We start from the raw sequence: 19,854 nt of genomic DNA, 5'->3' as shown, positions 1-19,854 counted from the left end.
GACTCGGGATACTTATAAGATACTACCATGATTTTTTCAGATTTTTTGGTCCAAAAATAAATTAGGCCAAAAACCGGCCTTACCGACCCTCCCCCTTTTTCTAGTTATAAATCAAGATCAGTATAGATAGTACACTTCCGTATGTAATAATAGATATGTAAGCAGCATAATTATAATTTTTTTTATTTTTCCATGACGATTCTGCGCGCATCTAACGTGGGCCGATTAGAACATTCACTTTTTAAGCGATATAAGTCAAGCGCTTTTTCTTACCAATGTTTTTTACAGCGCTCTAAACGTATATACACATATTATGTAAATTTCTTTCAATAAACATTGTTAAAAAAAAAACTAGCACTCCCGACTGCTAGGCGTTAGATTTAGGTATAGATATGTAGGTTCGATACCCCGTAGCGTTAGAAATTTTGTTTGTAATGTAATGTTTAAAAATATAATATATGTATTTACTCTAAACAGGACTATTAATATTTAAAGTCTAAATACTCGCTATCATTTAATATTTATTTTTTAAATACTTTTTTTGTCTCTCAACGACTACGTGAAAATAGTTAATGTTGTCTTTGTCTTGGGCGTGTGGAATTTCATATATTAACCCGTTAACCACAGAAGTTGTTTTGCACCACTTAATCACAGGGGGAGGGGTCAAATTGACCCGACGCTTAAAAAAAATCGAAAACTTTTTCCTAAAAATCTGAAAAAATTCAGGGTTCTTGTTTGAACCTTCTACTTGACGGTATAATTTCGCTATATGTTTGTTTTTTAATTATTGATGATATATTTAACAATAAACAAATAAACTCATAGAAAAAAATAGTTTTTTTCAAGAATTCATAACTCAGTGACAAATTCATCAAATTGAACTGTTCAAAGAGACATTACAGGGGAAGATTTTTCCTTCCAATGAAAAAATGTTGCTAGAAATTTTCACGGAATTAAAAGCCCTAATTTTTAACATGAACTCATGCATTATTTTAAGTTTGAATGTAGGAGCTTTTGATAGAAATAAAGACAAATTTCTATGCAAAACCATTTATTCAGTAACAAAAAATGATTTTTTTTTTCTCGTCAAGAGAAGGTATTAGATTTTTGTAAAATTTTACCCCCCCCCCCGTTTTTGTCAAATGTTCACGTTTTGAGACCCCCCGAATCCGAAAAACAGATTTTTACGAATGTGTCTGTCCGTCTGTTTTGGTTCGTGTGTGCGTATGTCTGTAGATTTTTAGTTTGTCAGCACGATAAATTTCGAAAAAACTGACAGATTGGATTGGCCTTTGGTGTACTCTTTTTGTGGTCTAAAATAAAGGTCAAGTTCGTTAGCCAACCATTTTGGATGAAAATTCGAAAAGTGAGCGTATTTTGAAAATCTTTGAGACCACTTTTTTTTAATTCAAATATTGTCTGTACGGATATTCATAGTATTCAATCATACGAATAATTTATCGTAATGACTTTTTTTTATAAAATCAAAATTTACCACATCTATAGCATTTACAATATTTCAAAAACCACACGAAAATCAACCTTTTAAGTTAAATAACGCATGATATGAAAAAAAGTCAAGAGAAGAAAAATGACTGGTTTGGTTCAGAATAACGTACAGCCCACAGATTTTTACCAACTTCGACAAAAAAATGGGAAAAAAAAGCTAATAAGATATCTTAGAGAGTTTTCCAGCCTGATTTTTAAATTAGGTTTTCAATTTTTTATGAATAAACAAATATGACGAAAGAAAGGCCTTTTTTCTAGTTGACGTTCCCGGTGCTCGTCAATAACAGGATAATGGTTGAAATCGCTTAAGTTGCATAAAGTAGCATTAGTTAAGGATATTCCAATATTAGACAATATACAAAAAAATTTGTTATCAACAAATTATTGGTTGAAAACATGTTTTCTACGATTTTCCGTAAATACACATTTTTCAAGTTATGTTTCAAGAAATTGGAATCGAATCAATATTATGTAAAAAATTTCTTTTCTGATTATAATTGTTTATATTATAAGCAAATTTAATGTACAAATGCAGTAATCAGGCATTTTTCGACAGAAATATTCGTTTTTTTCTATGTCATTTTTTTCAATTCGGAAATTTATGATAATTTTACTAAAACTCATAATTTGTTGAATAATCTTATGATTTTGGAAACAAATCTAATAAAAAATGCGTTATTTGGGCGTTTGTCGAGAGAAAAATTCGGGTTTTTCACTGGCAGTCTTTCCAGTTGTAAACTTCATGACAATATCAGCAAAATTCATAATTTTTTTATCAATTTTAAGATTTTTTAAAAACAAATTTAATTAAGAAATGCATTATTAGGGCATCTATCGACGGAACAATTCTTTTTTGTTTCAATATCAGACTTTTAATTGGGATCTTCATAATAAATTCGGCAACATTCATGATGAGTTGACATATTTAATGATTTTTAAAAACAAATTTAACAAACAAATGCATTATTCGGGCATCTGTGCACGGAAAAATTAGTTTTTTACGATTTCAGTCGTTTTAATTGGGAAGTTCATGATGATTTCACCAAAATTCATAATGGATTGTTAAATGTTATATATTTTTAAAAACAAATTTAATAAACAAATGCATTATTTGAGCATCTGTCGATGTTGCTGAAACTCTTATTAACCTCCCATTTTAAAAGACTAGCTTTTAAGAAACCGTGTTTTTCTGCCGAGAAATGCATTTGTTTATTAAATTTGTTTGAAAGATCATAAGATTAATAAAAAATTATGAATTTTGCTGCAAGTATCATAAAGTTTCGAATTAAAAAAAATGTACATCGAAAAAAAAAATTTGCTCTCGAAAAATGCCTGATTACTGCATTTGTTTATAAAATGTCTCTTGCAATATAACTAGAAAATAGTATGATTATGGAAAACCGTAAAAAAATTGTTTAAAACAATAATTTGTTTATTAAAAATTTCCTTCCTTAATAATATACATATATAATATTAGAACATCTTCAGCTAATATTATTTCATGAAACTTAGGCGATTTTAACACTTTTCCTGTTATTGATAAGCACTGTGAACGTCAAATAGATAAAATGGCCATTTTTTCGTCATATTTGTTTGTTTATTTATAAAAAATTGAAAACCTAATTGAAAAATCATTCTCGACAACTCTCTTAGAAATCTTAACAGCTTTTTCAAATTTTTTTTGTTCAAGTCGCTTAATATTTGTGTGCTGTACGTTTTTTTGAACCAAAAATGGAATGTTTTACCCACTGTGGGCCGGGAATGTGAGAATGAGATCATATAAACTCCCATCTAACACTGCTGAAGGTTGTTTGAAATTCTCAGCATAAAACACTAACCAGATATGATTCTTGGTTGAAACTAACCGCCTCTCAGCCCCACCCCCAAACCCTCGTTAATCGAAGTTTTGTTGGTCACTGAGGTAGCGATTTAATTTAGAAGTTGAAAAAAGGTAAGGCTGGTGTTTCAACCGTATGTACTACGTTTAAATCATAAAAATAAAATTGGAAATGAGTAAATGCATGTTATGAATTGTAATAATATACATTTATCGAAATGATATACAAGTTGAGATACAAATTCGAGTGCGAAGCACGAGATACGTGATGAGAATGTATTCGTTAAAGCCGAAGAAGCTTTAACAAAAAAAAAAGTTACTATCACTAAATTACTATTGTCGATGTTTTGACTTTAACTTAAAAAAAATCTGTGCACAAGTGTAAGCAATACGAGGTGTGTGCAAAAAGTAAGGTGACTTTTCAATTTTCGCGGGCTACGTACATTCAAGTTTTATATTTTTTGTTGTGTTGGTACACTCGTCACGATCATATGTTCACAGTTTTGACTAAATAGCTCGTGTTGTTTTTCTGGCAGAGGCGTAAAAGGTTAGAAGGGTTTGGCGTGCTCGGCGATTTTCTTCTTTCGAAAAAAATGGAGCAAAGAGTTTGCATTAAATTTTGTGTGAAAAATGGAATCCAGTGCTCGAAAACTCTTGAAATGTTGACACTTGCATACGGTGAGTCTACTCTGAGTAAGAAAAATGTGTATAAGTGGTACAAGCTGTTTCAAGAAGGCCGAGAGGATGTCGAAGACGAACCTCGGCCTGGACGTCCCAGCACGTCAACAACGCTGAAGATGTTGGCATATCGGTTGGCTCATGCCATGCTACCTTTTCGGACTTTTTGGACCTGAGACGTGTTTCAGCGAAATTTGTTCCAAAACTGCTTAATTTTGATCAAAAGATCCATCGCATGACCATCGCTCAGGAGATGTTGGATGAAGTCAATAATGATATTCACCGGATTTGGCCCCCAGTGACTTTTTTCTTTTCCTAAAACTGAAGAGACCCATGAAAGGACATCGATTTTCAACGATTGAGGAGATGAAAACTGCATCGCTGAAAGAACTCAAGGCTATACCACAAAATGATTATCAGAAGTGCTTCGATGATTGGAAAAAGCGATCCTGATCCTGTTCTCGTGCTAACTTAATTGGAATGTAATAAATAATGCATTTTTATACTTTGACTTATAAGGAGTAATAAGTGCATTCACCTTACTCTCGCTTGTGCAGGAAAAAAGTAAAAATACCCCAATTATGGTCTGACGAAATGTATACGTAAACCACAGGGGTGGGGGGGGGGGAGGTCAAATCGACCCGAACTGCACTTTGACTGAACCCTATAGCTGACTGAAAGATACAAGCGAGCCGAAACTGTGCGTAAGACTTCTGTTCTTGAGTACAATTTTTTATGTGTCAGTAAGAACCGGTCTCCTTGCTTGTTTCGAAAATGGCGCCGATTTGAAATTTCAGCCTAGGTCAAATTGACCCCCCCCCCTTTGGTTAACGGGTTAATATGCTCCAATTCTGCAGTCAAAAAGAATCAAATTAATCCCCTTATTCAGTGACAGATGCTCTTCATACAATTGAAACCCGAATTATTTGAATCCAGTAAAGCACCAATTGATCTCGTCCGCGCCACGGTCGGGCTCCCCGGCCAGCTCCCGGCTTAAATCCGGGCTCTCCGGCCGTAGAATGGCCAGCCCCCGACTTAAATTTCCACCCGGGATGATGTGAATCGAGTTTAAACTCAATATTTCTCTTCGCAATTATGTATAGAAAGCAAATGAATAAGTACTTTTTGAACATCACTAACTAATTCTATTTTATAACATTAAAAGAAATCGATAATTAAAGAATAGGTTTTGAGAGTTCTTAGCGCTAATTAGGATTTTTGGAAATTTTGTTAATACAAATTGTTACTAATATATTAAGTACTACTTTATACTGATGTAATGCTAGAAAATTGCAGGTTGCTCTGAAATTTTTAGCTTTTCCTTGACCTTTGAGCTAGAAATAAATAATAACTATTAATATTGATAATTTGAATATGAAGGCTTCTTGTAACTACTTTAAGGAAAGTTTACATTTAATACGATCAATATAGAAAATGAAATGAATATGTCAAATGTCCGCTTTATTTTAGAAAAATATATATAGAAAATAATGAGATTATTTAAAATATGATGCTCTCTAATGATTATTTATTATTTGTTCATAATTAAGAAAGCCAAAGAAAAGTTAAAACTGTAAGAAAAAGCTGTATTTCGTTACGAATTATCAAGGAGAAGATAGTTATGGAAAATAAAATATTGTTTTAACAGATATGTTTGTTTACTTGCGATAGTGATCACCTAACAAAGTGAAAAGTGGACGAAAGTTTCAGGAAAAAACCGCAACCATGTAGCATTAGTATACAAGATGATACTTATAAACAACAATAATTTGCTTGAACAATCATGTTTGCTCAACTTGATTAATTATTACGTCACTTTAATATTAGGTAAAAACTGGTATAAACTGTTTAAACAATTATTTCGTTTAAATTTAATTGATTATTGCCACTTTTTATTTGTGAACACTTTACACTTAGTTTGAGATAATAATTTAATTTAGCAAACATAATTGTGTAAACAAATTATTATTTATTATAACTATCTCTTCCTAAATAATTCCTAGAAAGTTGCAGTTTTTCTCAAATTTTAAACCCCAATTTTGCTTTTTAGTTATAAATAAATAATGAATTCACATTAAAGCGAAACGTTTTTAAACATTCTCATTCTTTTTTATAAATATATTTGTCTGAAGTAAAATAGATATTTGAAATATTCTTCAAATTTTCTACATGGATCATATTAAATGTGAATTTTCCTTTAAATATTTACTGATTTCACTAGGTAAGAAGTCGCCGAATGTTAAAAATTTCAGAATTTTGATAATTTTTTTCTTTAATATCGTTTTTTATATTATTTAAAATCAGAAACCTTTTGGAGGAGACAAACAAGTATTTCTATTGTTTAAATTATTGCAATTATATTTAAGTCTAGAATTTTTTTATACGATATTCAACAAAAAGTTTTTTAAAAAAACAGATATTTATATTTTTTATTCATATTGCAGTCATTAATAGCTGAAAATTAAATCAAAATACTGTAAATTTTGTTCGAATAATTACTTATCATTTTTTATATAATATTGCAGTGACATAAACCTAATATACATAACACAATTAGAAATGTCTTTATTTATTTATTTAGTATTTAAACAATTAATGGTAAGACATTTAATATTCTATATCAAACATTACTGAAAATATAATGAAATTAAAATAAATAAAATTTTATGAAGATTTATTTATCAGTTTTTTAAAAATATTTTATTAAATGTAAATGATTTAGTGCTTTACTCACATATACATAAGAAAAACATTTAATTTTCATTAATATTCTGCGTATCAGAAATACGATTAATCGTAGACGAATAATTGCAATGGGTAATAACAATACCACGCTTGTTCATTATGCGTGTTAAACGAATACATTACGCTTTCATTACCACGCCACGTGGACATTTTATCTATATTTACTGTCTCTAACAACTTATTACCCTCTTTTTCCTAAATATCCACAAACAACTCTGAAACTATCGATTTCCAAAATTACTTTCCCATGGTCTCAGAATGGGCCTTCCAAAAACCCATGGAAAATATAAATGTGAATAACAATTTTTTTAAATTTAAAAAAAATCGAAATAAATTTTTACAAACCTTTCTTATTCTCAAAATAGAATAATTTTGAACTAAATAATTTAATTTTTAACCGAAAACATGAATTTTCAACCGAGAAGATTAATTTTTTGGAGAAAAAGGCGAATTTAAAAAAAAGATGAATTTTTAAACAATCTATTGAACTTTCAACTATAAAAGATCAATTTTCGGCCACATAGTTGCATTTTATTTTGAGAAAAATAAATTTTGCCAAAAAATAAAATACTATAATTTTCCATTCAAAAAATTAATTTTTTACCAAAAAACCAAATGTTTAAAAAAATAGTTAAAGTTTTAATCCAATAGATGAATTTTTAACTAAAGTGATGAATCTTCACCTGAAAAAGCTTAATTTTTATTTAAAATTACACAATCAAACAAAAGTCAAGAACTTAAAAAAAAAATTGTCAACCAAAGATATCAATTTTAAACTGAAGCCATGTACCAAACAATACATTTTTAAGAAAGTACTTCAACTTTTAACCCAACAGTGGAATTTTTGACCAAAATGATTAATTTTATACCTCAAAAAATGAATTTTTAACGAAATATAACGTAATAGTGTGTAAAACACGTACATATTTCTTGACCCACACAGCAAATTTTTCCAAATTTGGCCTGTTTTATGTAGTCATTGATTATACTAGCCGCAATTATTTAGCATTACTATAGGATAAGACAGTTATAAACAATAATATTTTATTCATACAATTAGTTTTGTTAAATTGAATTACTAGCATTACACGAAGAGAATATTGTTATAGATAATAATAAATGATTTGAAAATTATTTCGGTTAAATATAAATAATAATTGCTTTGCTCTAACTAAAAATTTGAATACGCGTTGAAAAATTCAGAAAAAACCGCGCATTTCTAACTATTCTAACCTAAGGGAAAAATGCTAAAAACAATAATAAATTGTTTGAGAAATTTATGTGAACCTCTAATTACCCGCCTAAAGTATTATTATTTTGTATTAGTAACAATTTGTATGAAGAAGCCGCAAAAACTCGGAAAAGTCAATTTTTCAACAATGAAGTTTTTTAGGGTCCTATAAAACAGACTTTTGGGAGTGATATTTAACCCTTATAGAACGCCCAACATTGATCTGACGCACCTAGTTGTATTCTTCTCACTATTATGTCTCCTAGGCTAGCTGATGCAAATAATTGAACTAATCATGAAAAAAAGTTGGAAATATCCTGACGCTGTATGTTCAGTTAGCTGTTTCGGTAAGGCCTATACTTCGAATGACAGTAATACGAATGTGTGGAGGGGTCTCTCGGATCCAGGTGTGGCGTTTCGCGTTAATTTTTGGAGAGGTAAGTAGTTTTTTTAACTCAAAAGAAAATTATTTAAGGGGCATTGTATGCGCATTTTATTGACTATAAAGTTACAAAAAATTAGTTTAAGAAATATAGTGCATGTCTATGTTGTGTCTACACTATAATTAAATGACTCTTTAAATTAAAGAGTCATTCCACATTAAATTGGGTGCGTTCAACATTATTCTAAACTATGCCGTGTTTGCGCTCCAGCGATTAATTTTTACTTTCGTCCAAATTTTTAACAATTTTCTTAAGCAATTACAATAAAAGAGCTTTCCTCCGTGAAAACGATATAACTGCAATGTTTTTTTCTGATCCGGTTATGCCCTTCTTCAATTTTTCGGAAGTAGAAAATTTATTAAGTTTGCCGCTTTAAATATTTATACTTTTTGCAACAAATGCTATTACAATATTTTTCCCTCACAACGCATGTTCTCCCCACTAAGGAACCACCAGTTATTTCTTTCTGGTATCTCATGTTTATAAATTTATTTAAAAATTCATAACCTCCTTTTATTGAGGTTTTTAAAGCGAAAGTCTTAATTTAAAAATTTATTAGTTTAAAACTAATCAAGAAACCCGCTGTTTACTTTAATTTTCGTGTTCCTTGATACATTAGCGTGTGTCTCAGAAGACGCACGTGTGGCGTTATCAGGGTTGCTTCACGAGGAGTGCCGTAATTTGCCGCATAACTGTACAAATAATTGACAGTAGGTGACGTTTCGTGCCATAAATCCGAAGAAAGGGGTACCTTGTGAAATGATACCATTTACACTACCAAGAATATTTTTTGTTGCAGGTATATGGTACCCTGAAATTAACTTTCGATTCCCGTTTTGTTTTGACTGTGTTAAGACTGATCGCATACCTAAAAGCGAACTTACATCAACATCCCGCTTATCAGAGGTTGCGGAGCCCTAGGGGGAACAAGGGGCAATCCCCCCTCAGAAATCGCTCTGCGAGGCGCAATGCATTCATTTGCCCCACTCTGAAATCTAATAATGATTGCATTCATTAGATATTTTGAATTTTTTCAAAAGTCTATCTGAAATCTTTGTGAAATAGTTCAAATATCTTATAAATATTTTACAATATTTTTTGAATTATTGAAATTTTCGAAAACTCATTGAAACCTTTGTTAAATATTTTTAATCTATTCGAAAATTTTCCGAATGTTTGAAATCTTTTGAAAATCATTGAAATCTTTATGAAATTTTTGAAAAAATTATGTGAAATCATTCATTCTTTTATGAAATCTTTTAAATAAATATATCCGAAATCTTTGTGAAATCTTTATCAAATATTTGAAATATTTTTGTAATATTTGATAATACTTATATAAATAATTAAAATCTTGGTGAAATACTGTAATTTTATACCAAATATTTGCGAAATATTCAGAATCTTTACAAAAACTTTGAATTTTTTGGGAAATCATTGAAATCCTTTGAAAATATTTTTATAAGGATTTGATATATTTTTGAAATCTCTGCGAAATCATTGACGTCTCTGCGTTAACCAATTACATCACCGAGGCTACACCACAATTATTCTCGTTTCTCCTATATAAACAGGATGACGCACGTTGGCAATTTTATACCTCTGAATTTTTAGTTAATAATTCTAGTCTAAATAAGATCACCGAATCTGGAATAATTTTAAGTAATGATATTATTTTGTCGACCAGGGTAATTAATTAATTAATTCTGATGTTAAATTTTGCTAATTACTGGTCCAAATAATTTTCTGAAGAAACGAGAAAAAATATGCCACGGTCCGAATTTGAACTTTATATTGTTGAAATTCGGATTCTACGTGAAAATTCCCTATATAAGGTCAGGGAGTAATCGCAATATTTTTTTTGCAACGGTAAGAAGTTTAAAAAATTTAAGACGTATAACGCCTGTTGAGTGCTACTTACAGACGATGCGTTTGAAGTGTAGTAGTCAACAGGCGTTATACGTCATTTATATTTTTTTTAACTTTTTACCGTTGCAAAAAAACTATGGCGATTATTCCGTGACCTCCTATAAAGAATTTTAACGTAGAATCCGAATTTCAATCATTTAATAGTTGATTTTGCTGTTTTTTCGAGTGTTTTAATGGGGAACCGAACGGGGACCCAATGGGGCCTTTACGGGTACTTTGTAGATGCTCCATTCGGTTATTTAAATAAATATTATCATTATTAATTAATTATCCATAATCATCAATTTAATCAGTTTAATAAAAGTCACTAAAAAATTTCGATACAAATGGATGTATCGATGACCGATGCGCGTAAGCGATGCGCTTAACCGATGCGCATACGATGGGTCATATTTTCGAACAAAAATTTCTTCAGATCAAAAAACTAATTATTTATACTTTGTTTAAATAATTGCATTTTAAACAATGATGTACGCATTTTTTGAAAAATCTAGTTGTGGATTCGGATTCAGGGGCTCAAAATGCATAAGAATAAAGTGTTTTCAGTCGGTAGAATTTTATTGCATACGGGATCGGACCCAGACCCCGGACTAACAGTAGCGCTTCCTGTTAACCACAGTAACTTTTCACATTTTGCTTGTAAGCTGTACTTATTTTCCTTGGGGTTGCACCGTGCGATTAATAAAAGCATCAATGAATATATTCCAGGAGAAATGCTTTCTATTAAAGTGTGAATATTGTTTATGCGATAATGCCTAGATTTTTCTTTCCATTTAGGAAAATACGCTTATCATTTGTTATAAATCCCTTCGCAGATCGTTAGATTTCATGTAATTCATTTTTCAGTGCTGCACGTGAAAATGTACTGAAACGCCACTATATCCAAATTTCACCACACCTTTCGGTAACGATTACCGATCTAATTTTTGCCCTGCAGGGTAATGTACCCAATTGTTGGCAGGTTAAGGCAAACTTCAGGCTTTGAGAAAGAAATTAATGTCAAAAATTGTACGTGTGATAAATGTAATAATAATATGTATAGTGCTAATATAATAGGGTATCAAATTCTGAGCTTTATTTACCTCAATATAGATTAGAAACTGAAAAAAATAATTAAAATTAGCTCATTAGCCTAAAAATGCAATTCTTGGCAGGGTTGACGCAATTCTTGTCAGGGATGGCCCCAATTATTGGCACCCTAGTCATATGAAGATGAAATAGTGAAGGAATCAGATTAAACTAAACTTTAATAGTCTGGCTCAACTTACTTAATTATCAGCATCTATCTAGTCAAAATTTAGAGGTTATGATTCTCGGCTTCTTTTGACTGCTTCAGCAGAATTAGTAGAATCGATTTTTTTTTCGAAAATTGATTTTCTTTTTTGTCAGTGTCTTTAGCTTTTAACTTTCTTTTTCTAGTAACTCCTTCAGCAACATCAATAAGATCGTTAATATTTGAAAATTGATTTTTTTAGTTCATAGACTTTTTGGTTTCTAACTTTTTTCTATTTTTATCTTCTTGGGCTTTTTCTGAAATTTAATTTCGCCGTTTTCGTTTTTGCTTTTTAGCTTCCTTAATCTTAGTTTTATATATTTTTTTCATTTTATTTTTTCTAATTTATAGTCTTCCCATTCCTGCGATGTTAAAACATAGATTCCTTTTGCCTTGATTTGGCTTCCTTTTCCTTTTGGGGTTAGAGGGAAACGCAAATAATCATGCGTATTTCCGTTTTTACACATTTTAATGCAATTTCTTATACGTGTTAGGTTGAAATCGCTTTTCGTCTCAAATCTGCAGAATCGTGATTAAACAGAGCACAATAATTACGAAATTTGTTAATTCGTTAATTTGTTAATTATAATTAATAATAATGTGTAACCTCCAAATAAGTAATAAGATTTTTTTATCAAAATACATTCAAAATGAAAAACACTCTTTGGAAAAACGACACAAGCTACAATATTATTTTAACTAATACAATTTTTCGTTTCATTTATAGCTACGAATTTTCTTAGAACCACTTCTCGCTAAGATGCGCATTTTTGGTTCAAACCGTCAAAAATAACATTGAAAATAAACAAATTAAATTTGTGGAATTCGGCAAAAGTTGCAATAAAATGTATAATGAGAAAATTGTGTTTACATTCTCATCATAAAAGGTATTATATTTGTGTAAAATTTGACCCCAACTGTTTTTGTCAAATGTCCAAGTTTTGAGACCGACTTTGTGTCTGTAAATTTTGTATCTTTTAGTATAAGAACTTTCGAAATAATAGAGCTCCTGGATGGGTCTTTGATATATTTTGTAAGTGCACTAAACTGAAGGTCAATTTCGTTAGCCAGCCATTTTGGGTACAAATTTAAAAAGTTAGAGCATTTTCAAAATTATCAAGGCTATTTTTTTCAAGATTTGAAAATTCTGTGTACGGATACTCCTAGTACGCAAAAGACGAACAATTTATGTCCACAACTTCTTTCGATAAAAATCAAAGTACCAAAGTTATAGCATTTACAACAACAACAAAAAAAAGAAAATGAAGATTTGAAGCCAAACAAAGCACGAAGTAAAAAATGTAATAAAGAGAAAAGCGTTGATTTTCAAACACCTTACATGATGGACATAACAAATTTTTAAATTTTCTTGAAAACTCAAATTTTGAAAAAGCAAAAAAAATGAAAATTCCATTTTGTGGCCAAACTAAACAATATATAAAAAGAGATAAACAACAAAAATTTTGCATTTAAAAAAGATCTTCAAATTTGTTATTATTAACTTTTTGACAGGGTGCGTAGTTTTTGTTTATTTTTTATAAAAAATGGAATGATTTTAAAATTTTCGCAACGCCTTGAGAGTTTTAATGTTAGAAATGAATGTTAGTTTGCCTCGTGACTTTGAATACTACACGACGCATTTTATGATAGTTATATTTTCATTTGAATAAAACAGTTGTCGATGCTTTGGAATTTAAGTTTAAAAGGTCTCTACATAAATGTGGAGGAAATACAAATACCGAGCGCGTAGCGCGAGGTTAATACGTGATCGTGTGCGAAGCGCGAGATCCAACAGGCGCGCACCCTAGGCGCGCTTAAACATGCGAGCCGCGTGCGACGTGCGATGAAATTCTACCCACAAAGCTGGCTTATTGTTATTGTTATTACTATTTGATTAATTTTTCATAAATACTTATATTGTTATATTATTATTTCAGTAAATAATGATTTATTTTTTGCAAAAGCGACATGGACACCCCCTTATCTCATTCCTTATTTTTCAGTATTTAAATCAACATTCCATACATTTAAGCACTAATTGTTACGAATCATTTTGATCCGCTTTTTTAAATATTCCCGTGCAGAAATTACAATTTGGATTTGATCGGGGCCAGATCGGGCAGAATTTGGCCCAAATCAGGCTATCTAGATGGGGCCAGACTCGAAATGAAACGCGATGCCCGATCGGGGCCTAAGCGCTGCGCCCAGAGATAACCATGCCTAGCCCCGATCGGGCCCATATTAATTTATTTTTCTTATTCTTAATTAAAAGGGATTCTTAAATAAAATAATATTAAAATTAAATATATCACCTCCTTAACTGAAATTTGAGAATATAAATATCAGGTTATCTAACAGATCGCGATATGAAAAAATTGGAGTATGTCAGACACTTTTTTTCGAGCAAACGGAAAAAGTCAAACGACGCAATATAACAGCCAGAATTTGTGTATGATAAACCATTTAAGTATTTTGCAATATATTTTTGGTTTTAATTTCTAAATTGAAGTTGCTTTAAATTTCTATATTGAACTTAATTCTGGAAAGTTAATTTGAAATGAGAGGATTATAATATCGCACTGGCTCTTTAAGTTATTTTTAAATAAGCGAATATAAATAAGAAGGTTGTATTTACATTCCGATTGTATCAAATCACCTAAAAATACGTGAAAATAAATATGTTTATAACGTCATTGTCGATCTAATTCGTTTTCACATTCAACAAATGAAATATTACTTGTGCTACTTTTCTTATAAATAAATAACCTCATTTTGAGGTTAGGTTTCATTTTAACGTTCTTAATAAATTTACTTATTATAGTCTTCGACACGTAATTCAGGAATATCTTGAAGTATACTATACCTACGCACTCGTCTTGTGCGCACTTTTGACATTTTTTCCCACTTATTTGATCTCTTTTACAAATAATAATTGAAATATTTTTGACGCTTGACACTTTACATTCAAACTTGGGCGATTTGGAGTCAACCCACTTTAGTTCCCGAAATTAATGGAGCGCCATCTACTGTCAAGCTTGGCTGTTAAGCCGGGGTCTAGAGGGGGTCAAATTTAACAACCACAAAATTGTGTGCCCGATCTGGTCCAAATCGGAAATAAGGCAAACATTTGGCAATTTCTGCACGGATTATATGTCATGACTTGTATAAAAAGCAACAAGGGGTAATGAAATGAGTTCAGAAAAACAATAAAAAATAAATTCTGAGCGATAAATATTTGAGCAGAAGTTAAACTGGTCTTTCGATCTTATGTATGTAGAAGTATTCTTCCTTTTTATTGAAGAAATTATAAGGGATTTCATTTTTCGAAATAATGATCAAGATATTTCACTGAGGAAATGCGTATGCAAAATTGGAATTTTTGTTAATGATAAAATAACTTACCTTGGTATCAATATTGTATTCAGGACTATCTGGGTCTTCAATTAATACCTCATCTTTACAGAGTACGTCAAAGCAAAACCCAGTTGGTGCCTGGTAAAGATGGAAAAGAACTGATGTAAATAAATCAGCATCATCGCCTGAGGATGAGAATATTTGGTATCAATAAATTAAAATATATATATTATAGATTATATTTTAAGGTCATTGATAAGGATTTGCGAATTTCAAGTCCTGAATGGTTTTATATTTGGAATGAGAAAAACATAGATTTGAAATTAAGAATCTTGAACTAGAATTAGAAAGATTTGTTTGTGTAATTTAACTTTATAGAGATCTCAGATTTAAAAATTCGCACCTTTTAAGTAATGACAGTTAAATTGAAACTGCTCTTTATATCGTTTCAAATTATTTAATTTTCTGCTTTACCTAAGCTAGGATTGCTCTTCCAAATTAATTCACCATTTTTTTCTTGTAAGCGCTTTTTTTTGTCTGCATAATCCAAGCGACCGAAAAGCAAACCATCGTATCCCATTTGTGTAAACATCGAAGCTTGTTCTTTTGCATGACCGAAGGGGTCGATTTGCCAACCAATTTTAGGACGTCCACATTCACCAAATGTGTCATTCAATAGTCTGAAAATAACTCATAATCATTTTTGATAACAATAGGTAACTAATTTAACGAAAAAAAGTGTTCTTGACAATTCCACAAATGTTCCAAAACATACTTTAGAGATAATAAGATAGCCAAGGTTTAACAGGAACTATTAGTGAATTATGCCATTTGAGAGAGTGCAGTATTTACGTGGAAAAGGAGGAAAAGAAAATCAGTACCTTATAGCGATGATGAGATGTGGGTGCTTGGAGGATTTTAATAGGTTCTGACTTTCTACACAGAACAGGATGTGTGAATTGTTCGGGAAGCAGGAGGAGGCAAAAGTGGATCACTGGTCCTAAAAAAACGCAATGTTTTTTTATGACGCACCCCCTAAACTTGTTCTATGTAATGAAAAAATAAATGCATATTTTTCTTTTCTTTTAATAATAATTTTAGACCGTGGTCCTAGGGCCTTGAAGTGTCACAAAATGATTAAAATGATAAGTTATTTTTAATTTTCGTAAATATGATATTTGTTTTCCAGGGAATGCAACTGTTGGAACTATATGCTCAGAAAAAAAGTTGACCCAATTTGACCAAAAGTGCTACCCCTTATAGTAAAAAAATACCCTTCATAGAGCTTAAAATATTATTTTTATCGTACAAATATAATTTTGTTTCTAATTAATAATAATATGTAACTACGAAGTTCACAATTCATTTGAGAAATTAAACAATTTCATAATTCTTCTAAACAAATATCCATTTCACAGAAAACATCAAGCTTCCAGAATCAGTTTTTTTTTATTGAATATGTCTTTCTTTTCGAAGGACATTTTTATCACATGCAGGAAATATTTTAATGTGACCTTGGATTCCCAGATAAAGTACCTGTAGCTGATTCTCACTTTTAGTGAGAGCAAGGTTGAACCGTTGCATTAATGCCACGGCTCTTTTTGCAGCGTCGTTGACAACTTTCAGTGTAATGACGACGGAGAAAGCCTCAATGACGAATTGAATTGCATAATATCGAAGAATCGAAGTGCTTTTGAAGTAATAAAATCTTCGATATGATTCTTCGAAAAATTTCTCAGATTTTGACCTGAAAGATGTTTATTTGCGACCTCGTCTAAGCCTTCTTGCATTCCCATCGCAGTCACCATTGCCCTTTTCTGTTCGAGTAAAATTCTAAATTCAAAGAATGCCATGGACAAAAGTTTTTCTGAAAGATACGACAAGTGCCCCTAAAACTTTTCACAAGCGACTTTTGATATTTTAGCATTGATGGATTTGTAACTCACCAATTTTTTAATTAAATGTAAGTCATTGTATGCCGCAGCAACCGACAAAGGAGCCTCAAACCAAAATCGGATGTGAATTTTGATCACAAAAAGGCAAATTTCCCTAATGGAATATCTCCTAAAAATTTATGGCGAGTTCAAGTAATTCGCGGTATTCATCACGGGGTTGATACATTTATTTTAAATGCGAATTTTGAAATTGAATTAGGTCGTCCTTTTCTGATCGCAGTTTCGAAAGTATTCGCTTGTCCTTCATACCAATTTCAAATCTTGTCTTATCGAAAGATACCCAAGCTTCTCTAAACATTTTAAATACTGGAGTCTCTGGTTCAGATGTTGGACCAAAGCATTCTTTGCATACACTTTCGAGTATTATTTCAGGGATATGATGTCTGCAATAAAGTACAACAAATCTTTTTGAAAACGCTTGTCCAAACATACGCATGTCCCCTGAACTCTACCAATTTTAACACAGCATGTTAATAATAATGTTAATAATAATAATCCTACTATACGTCAACATTGTCCCATGATTCAGCAAGCTCTGCCACAGCAGAAGCTTGAGCAAATCCGGTAGCAGAGTCCATCTGTGGCACACTCAAGATTTGACATTCACCAGCGCTAGATATTAAAACAGGCAATCGTTCCACTTTTTCCAGTTATTGATAAAACATGTTTTCCATTCCAGTGCAATTGTAATCTCTGTTCTAATTGAAAATTTTCCTTCAATTCAGAAGTATACTTCATTCGCGTTTCGTTTCTAACTTTTGCTATGGTGCTTTCACTTAAATTGAAATATTCTAAAAACAATTTATCATGAAGCTTTCTTGAAAATATATTATTTATTGAACTATATTTTAGAAAACTAGTATTTTTAATTACCCATGTTGTGCTCTAAACTGTTTGGTGTCCTTGAGACGACGTACATTTCCAAACTATTAGACAATTGAGTTCTGTCTAAAGTTCGACAAAGAGTTGAAGTGATTACACTAAAATCTCGCTTTCAGTCAAGTGTCGAGGGTTGCCTTCAAATATCTTTCGACTGGTTTTGGGGGGATCGAAACGTAAATTTTGTGTTTTCGGTTCCCAGTCAGGGTCTTAAAGAAAAAATGACTTCTTTTTCCTAAAACCATTGAAGAAGTCAATGTTTTTAATATTTAAACTGATAATTACTAACCTTTCTATTGAAATTATCTTTTTCTTTATCGTCATACATTTCTTCATTATCACTCTAGTTTTCAAATGACGTTGAAGAAAGTGATGAATGTGCGGAATAAGGAAAGAATATATCACAAGATGCCTTGCGCTTCACAACTTTCTTCACAGTTTCTGTTGAGCTATCATTCACCTTCTCGATAACTCCTTCACGACCTTTATCTTTTTCAGAAATTAACAATTGTCTTGTTTTTTCCACCTTAATCTGTGCAAGAGCGTGACCGAGCGCTATGTCGGACAGGTTATTCAAATTATCGCGTAAGTTCGTTCTTTTTCTTGGAAAGCACTTGCACTTCTGGTTTTATATAGTTCAGTTAATTTTTTAACACAACTATGTTTTTCTCGCACAGGAATTTTCGCCTTATATCAGAACCCTAATACTTGATCGACAACGTATCTAGATATCGACATCAATTATTAAAAATACGTGGATATTGCTTCGTTTATTTAACATTGTTTTGCACAAACTATACTTACGTGGAATTTACATGTATTGTTTTCCCTAAAGATAGATGGTTCTAAAACATGCTTAGAACAGCTTCATTTGAGGGTAGCTTGCTCCCCTCAAGATTCTCTCTTGAGGATATTTTATTCTCATCAGGATCGCTCATTTTTATGGTTAAATTAATAGATTTCTCGAAATACTGTCAGCTGATAAATAAGTTCTAATTGCATATTCCATAAGAATTTAACTTCAGGTAAGATTATCAATTTTTTTTGCTTATCAAATGAAAGTTAAGCCTAAAATCGATATATTTCTAGTAATTGGAAAAAATGCTATACTTTAATTTAATTTTGTTCGTTCAGCATGTCATTGAAGTTAAGAAGGATCCTCTTTTGATTACATGGGTACTTTTCCGTGAAAAAATAATGTTTTGTTTTCCTGTATCTTCTTAAGTCATTTACGTACTAAGAAATCCAATGAATAACGCATAAAGTCATTAAAATTCAAGATATAATACTTTAACCCCTATGAAGGGTATGTTTTTAAGCCAAGGGGTAGTATTTTTGGCATAATTGAGTCCATTTTTTTCCCTGATCATGTGTAATAATCAGTTGTATTTTCTGGAAGACAATGATTTTATTTATGAAATTTAACATTATTTATTTATTCACTACATAGAACAAGTTCAGGGGCTGCGCAATAAAAAAACGTTTAGTTTTTTTAGGACACCCTAGTGGAGGGGGTGTTGGATAAGATGGAGAAGAAGAGGAGGAAATACGAAGAGGAATGTAGAAGGAAAGATTGTAAATAGGATATAAGTCAAATGTAAATATTTTGAAATAGTAGATAAGTAGTAGGTATTACCCGCGGAGGCATAGTTTGGCAATTCGAGGCAAAGCGAGACTATAGGTAGTTGCTTGCGAGGCGAAGCGAAGCAAAGATGGAAAGGCGATAAGGGACCGTCCATAAAGGACGTCCGCTAATTTTTTATAAAACTAGAGTGACCCCTCCCTTATGTCACACATGGTCACATTTTTACTAACCACCCCCTTCAAAAAGACGTCACAAATTTAATAAACCCCCCTCCTTGCGTTAAAAATAGTTTGCACACACTGTATATCGATTAATTAATGAAACAACTTATCTCTATTGTTATTTTACTCTTATTGCATACAGTTAAGACACTCTAAACATACGAATACAACAACAATGCGAAGCGAAGCTGTGCAAGTCGGAGCTTGTCATTTGT

General features: G+C 31.3%; 1 protein-coding gene across 1 annotated transcript in view; it reads right to left on the bottom strand.

The window, feature by feature from the left end:
• The window catches only part of LOC117178850 (lysosomal alpha-mannosidase-like), a 155,055-nt gene that overhangs the window by 82,651 nt on the left and 52,550 nt on the right, over window positions 1–19,854 (bottom strand). Inside the window, exons 5-6 of the mRNA XM_033370359.1 lie at window positions 15,474–15,679; window positions 15,048–15,184 (exon numbers count right to left, since the gene is read on the bottom strand). Coding sequence (XP_033226250.1) covers window positions 15,048–15,184; window positions 15,474–15,679 — 343 coding nt within the window. The remainder of the gene's footprint in view (window positions 1–15,047; window positions 15,185–15,473; window positions 15,680–19,854) is intronic.

The sequence above is a fragment of the Belonocnema kinseyi genome, chromosome 1, assembly GCF_010883055.1.
Source record: "Belonocnema kinseyi isolate 2016_QV_RU_SX_M_011 chromosome 1, B_treatae_v1, whole genome shotgun sequence".
Classification (NCBI taxonomy): Eukaryota; Metazoa; Arthropoda; class Insecta; order Hymenoptera; family Cynipidae; genus Belonocnema; species Belonocnema kinseyi.
Note: the sequence above shows the minus strand (reverse complement) of the source record. Positions and strands in the feature narration are given on the sequence as shown.